At 37.0% G+C, this 16867-nt stretch overlaps 1 protein-coding gene across 1 annotated transcript; it reads right to left on the bottom strand.

The window, feature by feature from the left end:
- Positions 1-4381: 4381 nt before the first annotated feature.
- On the bottom strand, positions 4382-14363 carry LOC103933602 (nuclear pore complex protein NUP1). Its single transcript, XM_048586435.1, is given in 12 exon segments — positions 4382-4830; positions 4882-5868; positions 5871-6551; positions 6554-6627; positions 7455-7873; positions 7971-8768; positions 8861-8950; positions 11112-11414; positions 11578-11779; positions 12066-12190; positions 12879-12925; positions 13978-14363. Coding segments are annotated over 11 exon segments (3963 nt in total). The 5' UTR covers positions 14249-14363; the 3' UTR covers positions 4382-4830; positions 4882-4915.
- Between the last annotated feature and the right edge of the window lie 2504 nt (positions 14364-16867).

Below are 16867 nucleotides of genomic sequence, written 5' to 3'. Positions count from 1 at the left end.
AGTGGAGAGGATTGTCAGAGATGGTCAGTGAAAGGATATACTCTCCACATATTTTTTATTAATTTATGTTTTTTTATATTCTTCAAATCATCATCGAATCTGACAATAAAAAAGTGATGAAAGAACCTTAACACCGTTCTATTTCATTATATTTCATTCATATCTCAATTTCATTAATTTAATATCCCTTTGGGGTCATTGAGATAAGAAAAATCGTTTCTAGTCTATCTCTTTCTCTTTCTATTTCTATATATATGCTTTATATATATATATATATATATATATAATATATATATATATATGCTTGTATACTATTCTAGTATCCTTATGCATGACGATAACCAATTCGGACGTTTTGGTCGGACTTTATTATGGACTTCTGACCATATTTTTTTGAAATTTATTAGTTTATTTAAGAAATTAATTAGAGATTTAATTTGATTTTGTATGAGGGATTCGATGATATTTTTGGTATTTACATATTAGGATTTCTTAATTTGTGTTCTCTATAAATATAATTTGTAATTTAGTTTGACAAACAAATTAGTCAAGACATAGTTCTCATATTCAGAACTTTGATGTGGGTATGAACTCATAGGACACAGTAAAAACGACATGATATTCTTAACTTTGATGTGGGTTACAAAAAGTGAATGTGTATTTAGCTGCCACACCAGGCAGTACGCCGAGGGCAGGCATATCTTGGTCTGTGGGGCTTGGGTTAGAACCCATAACCCTAATCTGAACAGCAGTTTTTTATTAGCTACCCAACCATGGTGGATGGGGACCATACTAACGAGGGTTTAAGGGTGCACATTGTGTGATTTCACCCAAGGGTAAGCAAACCAAGACCACCATAACGTCATTGTGCATTCCTTATAAGAGTAAATTCTTTGTTATTTGTTTGAAACTTGGAATACGTTTTTGCCATCTAATGTTATGTCATAATGTTTTATATTTAGAAACTTGCTTTTATTAGTACTTTAAAATCTCATTGTGCATTCTTTATAAGAGTAAATTCTTTTCCTTTCTAAATATAAAAGGATAATACTAAGGAGACTAAATTTGTGAACCAAATGGTGAGTCACTACTAGGAATCACGTTTATCAATGCTTAAGTAATAATCATTCATCAACTTTCGTGTCATTTAATTTTCAAAATTTTACCTACAAATTTAGTATCCCTAGCATCACTCAATATAAAAATTTCTAGTACAATGAGATATTCTGATTGTCAATAATAACACCGTAAAGAACGAAGTTTTTCAGTTTTATTATATAATGAGGTTATGTATTCAAGTGAACTTTAAAGTTAGAATTTTGAATTTCTTCTTCTTTTTATTTTTTTTATTTTCATGTTTGGTTGTTTAAGATTGAACTGATTTTGATCATCTATGGAAAATTATGTTTGTAGCTTTTTTACTTATAATTAATGACATTTGTAAACTTGCAATTAGTGAGTGCTAAAGTTTATTTTGATTCAAGTGATTGTTTTCTAACATCAATATATTGTTTTAATTTTTTTAATACTATCTTAAGGAGGGGCCCTTTTATAAATTTCGTACAGGACCCCTGAAATCTCAAAGACGGCCCTATTCATATCTCTCTAATCCAATGTTTTGTAGTGCATTTCTTATTATTTACCCTTGGTTTTTTGGATACTTGGTAAACCCTCATCCAAATACAACATCTGCGTTGGAAGAGGTCTTAAATTCTAATCCTGACTCTCCCAATGATTAAAAAAAAAAAAAAAAAACTGTAGTGTTGGAATTAACTCGAGATTTAATTTGATTTCGTATTTATGGTTTTTTTGGGGATTTACATATTAGGGTTTCTTAGAGTTTGTTCTCTATAAATATAGTTTGTAATTTAGTTTGACGAACAAGTCAGTCAAGGTATAATTCTTAATTTGGAGTTGTCTCGTCATTCTTGTTTATTGTTTCCAATTAATAATATTTGTAGTTTCATACTTTGTTTGTTCGTCCATTTAGTATTGAATTTTTTGTTTTTTCCCCATTTTTATTACTATCGACATTTTACACAAGGGGACACACTCTGAGGAGTCGAAGGAAATTGCAAGATATTCATCACTTTGATGTGGGTTTGCGCAAAAAACGCATGTGTAATGAAATGCACACTCTGAGGGCAGGCATATCTTAGTCTGCGGTTAGAACCCATAACCCCAACCTAAACATCAAATTTTGATTAACTACCCAATCATGGTGAATGGGGACCCTACTTACCCAAGGGCTTAAGGTTGCACTTTGTGGGATTTCACCCAAGGTGAATAGACCAAGACCGTGATAATCTCACCTATTATGCATCATCAGGCAACCAATCACTTTAATGCACTGCTTAATTACAAGTCCACGCTACTAGGCTCGACAATATCATAGAATTTTGTAAATCCTTATAAACATATTTAACATCCGATCTCACGTGGGACTTTAGCAAATAGTTCCTAGTTTATAGGCTCTTTGATGTATATTACTATTCCATTATTAACAGAAATTTGATTATGGCAAAACATTTTCTTGTAATATACTTTCTTTGTCGATCCTAATTTCACAAGAATTGCCCAATTTTTTCCAGATGAAATATTTTGTTGTGAAGAGAAATAGTTTGAGCAAAAAGATTTTTCTGTCCCCAATTTCTATGTATTTGGAAGAAAAAATGCAACATAAATACATTGCTCCTTGGTCAATTTGCTATTTCTTTGAAACTTGGTATATGTTGTAAAATGGTAAAGTAGTGCTGGCTAAAGAGATTTCAAATCTCTTTCTAATGTTTTGCGGTGCATTTCTTATTTAATTTAGCCTTGGTTTTTTGGATATACAATATCGACATGGGAAGAGGTCTTAAATTCTAATCCTAATAAAAACTAAAAAAGAGTAGTGCTGGAATATACTAGTTTATTTAGAAAATGACTTGATTTTGTCCTACGGTACTTTTGGTATTACATATTTGGGTAGCTTGGGTAGAACCCAAGTAACCCCAATTAAACAGTAGTTTTATATTAGCTACCCGACCATGATGGATGGGGAACCCTACTAACCTGAGGGCTTAAGGGCGCACTTTGTGTGATTTCACCCAAAGATGAACAGACCAAGACCACCATAACCTAACCTAGTTAGGAGGCAACCATTCACTTTAATGCCCTGCTTAGTTACAAACTCACGCTACTAGGCTCGGCAATATCATAACGTTTTGTAAATCCTCAAAAACATATTTCATATCTAATCTCTGTCCGATGTGGGACTTGAGCAATTACCTAATGATTTGCTAAACATTGTTAAAGATGTAAATATGCTCTGATTTGGCATAAAAATTGTCAGATTGGATATTGTTTTTACTTTGTTATTTAAACAATTAGCTTCCTTGTATCACTGTGATTTCTATGTCTATTGACTAATAGTTCTGGTAATTGTTGAAGGACTCGGCCAGAAGGAAGTCAAACGAAAGTAATGGCTGCCAAGATATGCATAGCCCTTCGATCGTTTGGTCGGCCATTAACGGAAAACGTCAATTTTTTTTTTTTTTGGGGGGGGGGGGGGGGGGGGGGGGGGGTGGGGGGGGTGTGGGGGCGGCGGCGCGCTTACGCCTCAGATTGAATTGGTGTTTTTCGATCACCTCATGTTGATAAAAAGTCCAGAAAACAGTTTGAAATGAGTATCAAGAAACAGTTTCTCGGCATAAAAACAAAAACGCAAGAATTGCAAAAAGACGGTTGGATAAAGCAAAACTCCGGAGGTTGCTCTGAAGTAAGCTCCTTGCATTGACCCTTTGCATTGGATCAGAGGTTTCTGGATGGTGGGGGTAATAAACATCATCAAAGAGGATTAATAAATGAAAAGTCAAGTAAAAACCATAGCCGTTTTCGTGTTCATCTTCTTTGTTGGGCAGACCCTATAACCCAAAAAATTCTAGATTTCCGAAGTTAAAATGAAAAAGGAACATCTCAGGTGCGCCTCAACCTCCTAGGCACGCCCCACGAAACAGAGGCTGCAATGTTGAAGCCCCGCCTCCAATGCTGCCTAAGCACACCCCGAGGCTGAGTTATTAAAACACTGGTTAAAAGTAATAAGCCTTTCTAGCATTGCTTTATAAGGACTCAACTCTAATCTCACTAGACTAAATTACGTCACTACAGACTAAGTTCCGTCACAAAGGACGTCGTGACGGAACTTAGTCCGAGGGTTTGGCTAATTCATCTGTCACCATTTGCTTCACATTAGATATAAGTCAACTGCGTTCTCTATGGGTCAGGGTCGGAAGATGCATTCTTTCAATCGCGCGATTCTAACATACTGACGTTACGCTACCTCGTCTTACGCAAACCTTTCCAAACTTACGGCATTGTACAGGAAAAAATAAAACATTCATTAGGAAAGAAGCTAATCCGTTTTTGTTTAAATACCAAAAACAATGTGCTTACTGCTCCGTCCTGTATCCTGCCAAGGCAACTCGAAAAATTCGGGATGTCGGCAGAGAAGCTTCGACACATTCACCGCTGTTTTCCTTCATGTTACAAATAGCAGAGTACACACAACAGTTGATAACGCAATTGCCCAGCCAGAAAGCCTATCCCCTACACTTACTAATACAAAACCATTGACCTACTGCATGTACTAATACAATTGCATAATCGTTCCGACTACAAACTGGTATAAAATTGTGAAAACTTACGCTCTCATTGCAACTGCGAAAATTTGGCTCGGTAGTACAAAGAAAAGGGAAACAATATCGGTAAAGCAAACAGAATCATCCAATCCTCGGAACCTGAGAAGGCCGATTTATACCTTCATCAGTATCGAACCATTCTGGGTGACAACAGCCATCCCTTGCCTCTAGTATTGCATTCAAGTTATTCACCCTCGGACAAACAGAGGACTCATAAAAACCACACCACTGAGTTTTTACTTCTTCCGGGGCCTGTTGTGTTTAACTTTAATTATTCTTCGTTGAGACTTGTCACCATCACCGCCACTGGAGCCAACTGAGAAGCTGCCCCCTAAACCCTGATTCGCACCGAAACTACCAGAGGCCTGAAATGGGTTAGGGTTCTGTGGGTTGGTTAGGTTCTGTTGGCCTTCAAATTGGAAGGGAATCGCCGCTGGGGCTGTGGGTGTATATCCAAATCCAGAGGCAAGTTGTGAGTTCGAAACAGGCTGTTGACCAAACTGGAACTGTTGACCAAAACCTGGGACTGTAGGCATGGACGCCTGATTACTGTCTTCGGCCATACTGTCTTCCATACTCATTTGATCATTATTACCTGGGGAACCAAATGGAAATGCAGGATTGGAGTTGCCAAATGGAGGCTGTGATGGGGCACTACTAGGTGCAGCTGAAGTGAATGAGAACATGGAAGTTGAGGATGCACCATTTGATGATCGAAACATAGATCCACCGTTATTTGTAAAAGAAACTGTGGATGCTGCAGAAGTAATAGGCGCACTGATAGTAGTAGCAGCGGCAGACGAGGATCCTCCAAATGCAAAAGGCGCACTGTTAGTAGTAGCAGCGGTAGTCGAGGATCCTCCAAATACAAAAGGCACACTGTTAATAGTAGCAGCGGCAGTCGAGGATCCTCCAAATACAAAAGGCACACTGTTAGTGCTAGTAGTAGCAGCAGTGGAGGATCCTGCGGATACAATAGGTGCACTGTTAGTAGCAGGAGCAGCGGAGGATGCTACATAAGAAAACCCAGTTGACGAAGATGTAGAGTTCAAAGTGGCAGCAAATACAGGAGATTCAGCAGGTTGCCCACTGGAAGCAAATACATTAGGGGCAGTGCCAGAGCTAACAGAGTTGGCCTCCAATGAGGAAGTAGAAGAACCAAGAGCAGTACTGGTTCCTGAACTAGGAGTTTGGTAGTAGAGGTTGGGCCAAAAATAGAACCTCCAAAAGAGAAAGCTGTGTTTCCAGCAAACCCTTGTGATAGTGGGGATGCTGATGAACCAGGTTCAGTTGATGAACTTTGTGCAACAGATGCAATTCCAGTTGCAGCAGACGAGGCCTGGGCAATAGGAGCAGATCCACTGCCAGCACCAAAAAGAGAACCCTGGAACTGGTTAGCAGCACTTGAAATGGCAGCAGATGTGCCAGCAAACAAAGTGCTGCTAATGTTACCAAAGCCTTTGTCTTCCATGTTCTTGCCTCCAAATGATTCCTTGTTCTTGCCTTCAAAAGATTCCAAGGGAGATTTTACTGGAACTGGTGCGACTACAGTTGAAGCAGTAGACGATTCAAATTTGACTGTAGGCGTGGTTGAAAATGAAGGTGCTTGAGCCAAGCTAGAACCATTGCTACTGTTGGTGGTGAATGCAGTTGTAGAGAAGTCAACAGTGTCTCTGTTGGCAGTGAGACTCATGCTACCCGATGAATGTGGACTTGTCACATTACTGAAGACTGAAGGAGTGGAGGAAGTAAATAGAGGGCTTGATCCATTATTTATATTTGAATTAGGGGTACCAAAGGAGAATATGCCTGTGGTTGATGGTGCAGATGATACGGTAGTTTTAGTTATCACAAAAGAGTCTCCAGCATTTGATTACTCTTATTAACTGCTTCACCTGATCTGTGTGGTTGGACTACAGAAGTTGCACCAGATACAACCGCATGTACACTGCAGATGAAAACAAAGATAAATAACAAAAATTTTGGCAACACGTAAAAAAATCAGAAAGTCACCCACATACATAATGAATGGGATTTCCACATGATACCACCGATTAAATATTTTTGTTTTTAAACATACACTATTTTATTGCAAAAGACAATGGAACAAGGGAAAAACGAGTGGTCAAGAAGACCATTGAAAAGAAAAACAAGGAACAGAGAAAACAGTTACATTTTGAAACTATATAAAACAAGCTATTTTTTTGTTGTTCATTCAATAGTTGTATCAACTACAAGTTACAACCCATCACAGAAGCAACCCCTCAAACCCATTTCCAAACCTATCTACCCGCCCATCACTAATGAACAATCTGGTTGGGGACAAAAGAAGCACCACCATTAAAGCTAACCGCCTTCACCACTAGCAAAGAAGGTTATAGTTCTGAAAATGCAGTGAATTACTCTTGACAATAGATTAATTCCTCATTGCCACCCTTCAGTGAGCACTTTTAACCAACATTTACAGGATTGCCACCCTTTAGTGAGCACTTTTAACCGACATTTACAGGCAGTGTGCCTTCACGGTATTAGGTTATCTACCCTCAAGGTCTTTGGACACACATATACTATGACAAAATGAAAGACAATGGAGTAGTTTCATTCCATTTGTCCCTTCAGAAGCCTAGTTTTCTATACACTTGAATCTCCACCTATCTTTTCATATGAAAGAAAATAATAAGAAGCATAAATAAATGCAACACTCAAGAGCCCTCAACTACTGTTTTTCATCAAAACGTAAAGATTGAAAAGAAACAAGCGATTTAACACACTAACCTGTTTGAGCTTTCAGCATTGGAGTGTGAAAAGGTTGTATTCACGGATTCACCAACTGCAGGTGACGAAGTAAAAGTAGACTCTGGCAGTGCAACTTTGTCAACACTCTTAGAGCCTAACTTAAACAGAGGAGTAGCTGCATCTGAAACCTTAACTGAAGTAACATTACCCCCATAGTTAAAAGTGGGAAGACCGGGATGCGAATCTTTCGGTAGATCAACTTTGTCATATGTAAAGGATGGCTGAGTAGCTACTACACTGGGCAAGACTGTCAAGCTGGATGAAGCTAAACTAGGAGCAGCTGAAGTCTTCACTTCAGAGTAAACTGTCGTATTATTGGTCGAACATGCCTCAACCTTTCCTCTTGAATCAGATGCAACCACATTTGAATTGTCATCATCATCCAGATCCAGAAAATCCTGCAGACAATACCCATAATGTTCAAATTCCATGGTACCAGAAAGAATAAACAAGATAATCAAGAACTTACTAGAAGAGAATAAAGAGCAACTATACCTCATGTGCACTCATCTTGAATGCCCGTTTCTTTTGTGGAGAATGAACAGAGTTTGATGCCGCAGAAACTGTAGTTTTAACATTTAGCAAAATACCCTTCTTTTCTGTTGTAGAATCTGCTCCATTTATTTGTAAAATTGAACTGTCAGAAGGAGCATCGATCCTAAGTGGGCCATTTTCTCTAACCTTATCCTGCTTTTGAGAGGTGAAGTCTTGAGGAGCACCGATCCTAAGTGGGCCATTTTCTCTAACCTTATCCTGCTTTTGAGAGGTGAATTCTCGAGCATCTGGTATCACATGATCAGCGGAAACATCAAACTTATAATTGAAACTTTTATTATTATTATGTTCGTTGTCCAAAAATTTTGGTGAATCCACATCCTCCAGGTTTTTCCGAGCCTGACCATATAGCATTGATGGGGAAAGCTTAGTTGGCGATTTGTCTCTCACATTATGGAGATTGGGCTCAGATGATTTCTCTTTTGGAGAGACCAACTTATCAAGCTGCTCAAGTATTTTGGACGCCATTTCACTGGACTTTGAGGGAACAGTAGAGAAACTTGTACTAGGACCTGAATTGTCTCCAGTTTCTGGTAATGCTTTGTGCTTAGGTTCACCCAATGATAGTGGCTTCCACAAGTTTTGAGCAGCCTCAGAACTTATTCTTGCCCCACGAATGGAAGTAGTAGGGGAGCTCAAGCCTCTTGAAGAAAGAAGATTAGGTTTTTGACGAATTCTCCGAATAGGACCAACAGATCCTATGTCATTGTCTAAGACTGAGAATCTGCGCTTCGAGGCCTACAAATAAAAACAAACAATCCAAATGACATAAATTTGGAGGTGATTAGTGCAAATGAAGAGTAGCATTAGATAATCATCAGATATCATACCCCTTGTTTAGATCCAGAAGGTTGGCTTTGCTCCCATACAGACTGAGATGATGAAGCACCACCATAAGCATCAAATTTCGACCCAGCACCCTGAAATACAAGCAAATACAAAGTAAGGGCCCAAACTCCCAGTAAACATATGTAATTTTTTTAAAGAAACGGTTGTATGAAGATCAAGAAACCAACAAAGAGATCGGTCGAGAAGACCAACCCAGAACACAGCAAATAAACAAAACTTAGATGAACATAGAAAAGACCCAGCACAATCAGCTGAGAAAACACCTAGAAGACTTTAAAGGATAACCACTTTCTGATCTAGCCTAAGCAAAAAGAGAGAGATTCCCTGAACTCTGAGGAAAAGGAAGCCGCCAATGAGATCCTTCTAATTTTTTATTTTAGTTAACAGATATCCTTCTATTTCTCTCCATCCAAATGACCCAAATTACCGCATGGAACATACAATCCATATGACCTTGGCTTTCTTGCCCTTCCAAAGCAAAAAAGGGCACTCATTAAAAGATAAGTTTTTGGGATTGACCAAGTGAATCCCAGTAAACATTCAAAACCTGAAGGGGATCTGTACTTTTTCCTATACCCAGAAATCCTCAAACCTGCTTTGGGAAATCGGATGTCAAATTGGAGAACACTGTTGAGAATATCGCATTTAAGAATGGGAAAAATAGAACAAACTCCGGAAATTGAAAACAAATAACCAAGATAAATAACACTAAGAATTTACGTGGTTCAGCAATATGTGCCTACGTCCACAGACAGCAACAACAATCTTTCACCGTATCAATAATGAGTACAACCAATAATCTTGCCAAATCTCTAGAACTAGGACTTGACGAAAAACCTGAAGGAACAAGAACAAGAAATACACCATCTCTTTTCTCTTCTCTCGCACACTTTACAATATTCTCTCGCTCTAATCCCTTGAGTGGTATACAATTTATTGTTTTGTTCCCAACTCAAAACTAGTACAATAGTCCCTTTAAATAGACATAATAAAGGTCGTCTTCAATAAGGATTACTAATCCTAATTGGAATCTAGTTATGAATCCTTCTCCAATTGAGAAACTAACTCCAATTGGGAAAACAATTTAATCCTCTAAGACTATAATTCCTTATAGACGTAAGACAACTTATCATGGGCTGGAAAAAACCCAACAATCTCCCCCTCCAGACCATGAGGAAGGTATACCAAAAAAAATTGGATTACTCCTCTTGACCAAACTCCCATTGATCGAACGTTTCATGACCAGACTCCCCCTGATCAAACTACCCATAATCAAGCTCCCCTTGATCGAACTACTCATTAACCAAGACCCTCTTGATTAGGCTTCTCTTGACCAGGCTCCCCCTGATCGCAATACCCATTGTCATTGGCAAAGGCAAGTATAGACTTCTTTGCCAGAAAACATCGCTTATCGTCATCTTGGTCCAATCAGCATCAAACATACTTGCTGGCTTGCTCTTAACAACTTCAGTAAAGCATGTCCTCCTCTTGATTTCCACGTAACCTAATTAAAGCGGGTTGCACCCTCCATTCTAAACAGATATCAGCCAAACCTGGCTCTAATAACACTTGTTGAGAATATCGCATTTAAGAATGGGAAAAATAGAACAAACTCCGGAAATCAAAAACAAATAACCAAGATAAATAACACCAAGAATTTACGTGGTTCGGCAATATGTGCCTACATCCACGGGACAGCAACAACAATCTTTCACCATATCAATAATGAGTACAACCAATAATCTTGCCAAGTCTCTAGAACTAGGACTTGACGAAAAACCTGAAAGAACAAGAACAAGAAATACACTATCTCTTTTCTTTTCTCTCGCACACTTTACAATATTCTCTCACTCTAATCCCTTGAGTGGTATACAATTTATTGTTTTGCTCCCAACTCAAAACTAGTACAATAGTCCCTTTATATAGACATTAATAAAGGTCTTCTTCAATAAGGATTACTAATCCTAATTGGCATCTAGTTATGCCAATTGAGAAAACAACTCCAATTGGGAAAACAATTTAATCCTCTAAGACTATAATTCCTTATAGCCGTAGGACAACTTATCATGGGCTGGAAAATAACCCAACAAACACCGCTCAACCCTGCAATCTTTGGAAGGCAGGAAACTCTAGCAAATGGCTACATAGATACCTTGAACATATGTACCACATGCCTAATCACTCAACTAAACCAACATTAATTGAAAAGAACTATTCTCATATCAAACAAACCTTCAAAGTACTCATTGTGCGGACTCGAGAGTATGGTGTTCGAGCCATGCTGTATATAGCAGACCTGCCATGAGATCTAGGGGTCACAAAACCATTTTGTGGAGCCACGCCACTGCCAGAATTCCTTGGCACAAGTGACATGGTTGGCGATTTTGAAGGAAATGGCAGACTGCTCAAAATAGGGAAATCTTCATGGTGTGTTTGACCTCGCAAATTTAACAATGATGGAGATACTTTTGAAGGCCTACTGCCCATGTAAGCTTTTGCGAGTTCTGCAGGTGAAGCAACTTCTTCATCAAGGACCTGAAGACATTTTAACCACTAAATGTGAAAAAAGAGCCAAAGTGAATATTCCATAGGAACTATCATTCCACAATTAGTTTAAATTAAAGATAAGCTCGCACAAGACCATGGCTTTCACAAACTAATGAGCCAAAATATACAAATGGAAAGTAAGTTATCATACACTTGCACTAACAATAGGGTTTGAAGCAAGGCGGCTCTCAATCCCATTTTTGTCTAGCAATGGAGTTTGAGGAAATTCCTCCTTTCTGTCATGAGAAACCACCGACTTTGAAGGTATCACTTCAGAACTTTTCTCTTGATTCTCAATTGGCACATCAACAGTTCTTGAATGCAACAGCTCTGTCAATCGATCAATCTCAGATCTGCAGAGGTGATTAACATTCAACATCAAGATAAGCCCATGTTAGAAGAAAAAAAGTTCCATGATAAACACATGTTCAAAGAAAAAAAAAAATGTTCTAAGCCCCAAACACGCCATGGATGAAATCATAAATGCACAAGTGGTACACCAACCCCCATCAATTCCATTAAGAACACACACAAACATACTCTCATCATCCCCATTCATCAATAGTACTTGGAAGTAATACCACGAAGTATATATCAACTTGACCAGACCAAAAAAGAAATATGCATATAACAACTTACCTGGTAAAGGTCTTCTGCTCTAAAATTTTTTCAAGCTCAGTGAGCTCGCCTCCATCACCAGTAGTACTTGGATGACTTGGACCAGAACATTGACCAATTGGGACTTTTAGCACTCCAGGAAGATCCTTTACAGTGTACATTTACATACAACATATTGTCAAACATGATATCAAAACCATAAAAAAATGATTTAAGAACCTATGAAATGAATTGAACTGAAAATTGTTTTACTTGAAAATAAATAATAGCATACCATCATAACTCAATCAAAATAAAATTTACACATCAGTGGTAAAACAACAAGGAATAGTGGGCAACAAAAAATGTGGATGTAACATGGACTACTCTTATACCAAAGAGTAAATATGTGAATAAATAGTCTATTGAGGATATCAAGTTTTTATGGGCCATTATCTGTTCCTTAATAACGTCCTCTAACATAACTTTAGTAGTGTAAAGCCAAGCAGTGCACTTGCAGGAAACTTGAGATATTCACTTAACCCTAAAATGTATTCTAAGACACGCGCAACATAGAAGAAAATCAGGGTACAAAATATTTCCCGTGAACAGAAATTTCGAGTCTAAATAATGGGAGGGAAAAAAAGTTCACTAGCTTATAATACTCAAACACGGGGCCCAAGAAAGATCCAAGTATCATGATGTACTGCCTAAAAATAGCTCCAGAAAGAAATGATGTAATCTCATCTAAAAACAGGACTTTTAACAAAACAATAAGCATATAGCTTACTCCCAATCACTAAGCACAAAGCCCAATCAGTGCTAAAATACAAATATCTAACACATTAAACTTACCACAGTAACTTTTTCTTTGTCCTTCACCTTTGCTTCATGGTTTACTCCTGATAAAGTAATGGAAGACTAAATTCGTAAGTAGTTGGTAAAGAAACTAATAAAGCAATCTCAGTCTTAAGCTCAGAGGAGAAGGCAGATAAAAAGTTTTTTATTTTTCTGAAAAGGGCAAAGAAGAAAGTTCACGATGGCTAATCATAATTTTTTCATTTTATAAAAATGAAGACATTTTATGATAACAAGTACAAGGCATGCAAGATAACATGGACATACATGCAACAGTATGTATGAACATACTTGCATTCAAGAAACAAAGGAAGGAGTCACCGACCAACTAAATGTTAAAGTCACAATGACCACTGAAAAAGGTGCAGCATCCTTTCAAAGAAAGGATACAGATGATTTTTTTAATATTTGAAAAATTAATAAGGATGATATATTACTCATAAATAAAGTGAAACAATAATTAAAAAAGGGTAATCAGGGGATTTTGGAAGAGATACCAACATCAGACTCTATATCAATCAAGCTCAATCTTACAAGAACTACTTATTGATCATACCAATTAACAATTTACAAGAGAATAAATTAAACCAGCAGTAGAATAAGGCGGAGCAAGGATTCTTTGTCTTCCTCCTACCAAAAATAAAGGATTCTTACGTCTTCCTAATAGCATAACTCTGCATGTTATGTATAACTTGAAATTCAGAAGACCAACTTGAATTTTCGATTCCGTCGATTGCAATTTCAAACACTTTTCATTAAACATGATGAACTTCCAGGTTTTTCTTATAGACGCTACAACTATTGTAATGAAAACAATGAATTCTAAGTCTCACATACCTAGCTCCAAATCAACAAGAAAATAACAAAGAAATCAACCTCATTACATTTCACAGCACAAAAAACTCAGCCAGAAGATAATTGTTAAAAACATGGAAGTAAAATTAGCAAAAACAGAACGAAAGGTGTCCCAAACAACGAAATCCCAACTCCACATTAAATGATTAAACCCAAACAAATTCCCCCAAAACTTAGGGCACAACTAAGAAACCCATGGAATAGTAAACAGAGATAGTCACGAAAGCAGTAAAAGCCGAACCTGTAGAAGTCGACTGAGGCGGAGGAAGGCGTTTGCGAAAGACGGAGGAGAAGAGGCGGTGGGCGCCAGAGTAAATGAGGCGCTGAGCCGGATCGACGAGCTTCGAGAGCCAGCCATCGTTGGCGGCGCTAGGGTTTCGTAAAATCCTTGGTGGCCGATCGTACGGTGTTGCTTGGGTGGTCCGTCGAAACGGCGTCTTCCGGAACTTGCCACCCGCACCCAATCCTTCGTATGCCTGCTTCTGCTTCTCTTCCCGCGCGGGCGACGCCATGAGAGAGAGGAGAGAGATAGAGGGAGCGCGCTAGGGTTTCAAAATTTTGTGGGGATATAGAGAGGGATGGGATTGCAAATTAGGGTTTTTAATTGCACCGCCCGAGAGTGGAAATGAAGGGGGCCAATTTGATATTTAACGAAACGTGTCGGGTACAGGGAGAGAGTGACAGAAATATGGGAATGATATTTTTTTATTTTGTTGGGGAAACCACAGGAATATGAAACTAGCTCTAATAAATTCGGTTAAAATGAAAATGGTACTTTACTACTGTGACAAAAAATAATAATTTGTATGCGCCGTGTTTCGCATTTGATCCTCATCAGTTTCTTTCTATAAATATTTAATAATTTATTTCATTAATGTTATCGTTTAAAAATAATGATAAAAATAAAATAAAATAACTAAGGTTGTTTTTTTTTTTTTTTGAAAACAGTAAGATATTCATTGATAAGTAATAGAACACATAGAGGATAGGGTACATACAACGGGTCTCGATAAAAATATTGCCGAAGATTTCAACCCGGTCTAACAATTTAACTAAGACTGATTTTATATTTTATTCAAAAACGTTGATAAATTTCAAAAATAATTGTAAGAATTCATCTTTTCAACAGTTTTGTTTAATACCAAAAAAATTGTTTGCTATAGAATTTAAAGTTACTTTAGATCTTAAAATTCAAAAGCCAATTAAAAAAATAAAAGGTTATATTCAATTGAGATTTGAAAGATCTTAAAAGATTTCTATATTCATAAAGTTAAACGGAGTTTCATACATTTCATGTGAATTTTAAGTGAAATTATTAGAAATCTTATGGGTTGAGACTTGATTTCTTAAAACCTATGAAACACTATAAAACCTCTCTAAACTCATTAAAATTCTTCATCTTTAAAAATACTTTAAACTCCAATCATAATTGAATACATATAAAGTTTTATAAACTACTTTAAAATCTGAAATAAATACGCTCATATTTCTCTAGAGTTTTATAAAGGGTACTTTAACAAAAAACTACCGATATTGTTCACTTTAACGAAAAACCATATTTTTACACTAAAAAGTCAATCCTGGTATTATTCACTTTAGTCTTTACCCTTTATTTTATTTTATTGTTAAAACTCAAAATTTTCAAATCATTTTCATTAGTTTTACTTTTTATAAATTCTTAAAATCTTGATTTAATACCCATAAACTGTATTTAAAATCTTGTTGTAAACTTTTTTAAACTCCTAATTCAATACATCAAACAAAACAATCGACATCCCAATTTTTGCTTCTTCCTACTCTACGATTAACTCCCTGGCCTACCCCTCTCCCCGACGTCGAAACCGTCCCCCGTCGGCAACTTACTTTCCTTTTCTCCAACCTTCCATTTTCCCCCGGTTGGTCTGAATCTCTTTCCTTATTTTCTATATTTTTAAATTCTCTGGTATATTTCCTCCTTCCATTCTTGCAAAGTAAACATGGAACCAATGCTCCTACAATAGTTCCAAAAAAATTTATTAAACAACTTCAATGAGAATCTGAATTTTAATTCTCCTTGATCCAATTTTTTTCAGTTTCAATTACAGATTAGCAAAACAAGCTATATTTTCCTAAAAACCTAAAACGCAAATTTAAAGGTTTAGACAACATTGTTTGCTAAAAGTGTCTTTACACTTCAAACTCACCATTAACGTAAGTAAAACATTAGATCTCCATCTATCAGTGAAAAATGTTACCAATAAACCGCAGTGACAATGGCACTTTAATTAAACTTTGTAAATGTTTATCATAGCTTGTTTTTAATCAACACACTTTGGGGTGGTATACAATTGGAATTTTATTTTGTAAGTGTTTACTAAAGACCAATTGGAAGACTTAGTAAGTTTAAGGGCTAAAGTGCAGGCAATTCAAAATTTAGATTGACTCTCTAGTTTTGGATGTTGAAAATATACCCAAAAAAATATGCTACTCCGTTAAATTCATAAGAAGTGTTCTACTAATAAATAGAATCAATATATGTGAGTCAATGGGGTGTTTATTAATTTATTTAACAAGTCGATAAGGATATTGTGAGAAGGACTTTGATGGCACGAGTTCACCGTCATATGACGTCTTGTAAAGACGTGTTTTCGCATGTAGTCGGTATAGGAGGCACTGCTAGCTTGGTTACGTGCTATAATCTGAAAATTTTCAGATGCAGATGGTTCTGCCCCAACTTTTGTCTTTGTAATATCTACCCAAGGTCCCAAACTGTTGCCCCCTCTTCCCACACGAGGCTTAAGCACTGACGAAACCATATGGGTGACGTTTTCAACTAGGTCTGCTTGTACATGTGGTATTCCCTCTCAGGTCGGTGAAATTTAGTTACTACAAGCACATTGTCATAATCAACCCGGTTACGCGAAGTCTACACATATGAAGTATTTTTATTTTTATTTTTTTGATAAAAAAAAACATCATTAGTAGGTTAAATTGTTAGTTGTTAGAGGGAAAAATGAGCGGTAGAGATCAAACTTGCACCAGAATGCATAAACATGATTGTTTTCCGTCATTGCGGTAAAACGTCATCTGCTTTTAAGTATTTTAATTTAGAATTGTACTTTGGCTATGTTCAATCAAATCAAATATAATGA

Source organism: the organism of the source record quoted next, unplaced genomic scaffold (assembly GCF_019419815.1).
Source record: "Pyrus x bretschneideri cultivar Hongxiangsu unplaced genomic scaffold, Pyrus_bretschneideri_v1 Contig24, whole genome shotgun sequence".
Taxonomy (NCBI): Eukaryota; Viridiplantae; Streptophyta; class Magnoliopsida; order Rosales; family Rosaceae; genus Pyrus; species Pyrus x bretschneideri.
This window is presented reverse-complemented; position numbering and strand designations above follow the sequence as displayed.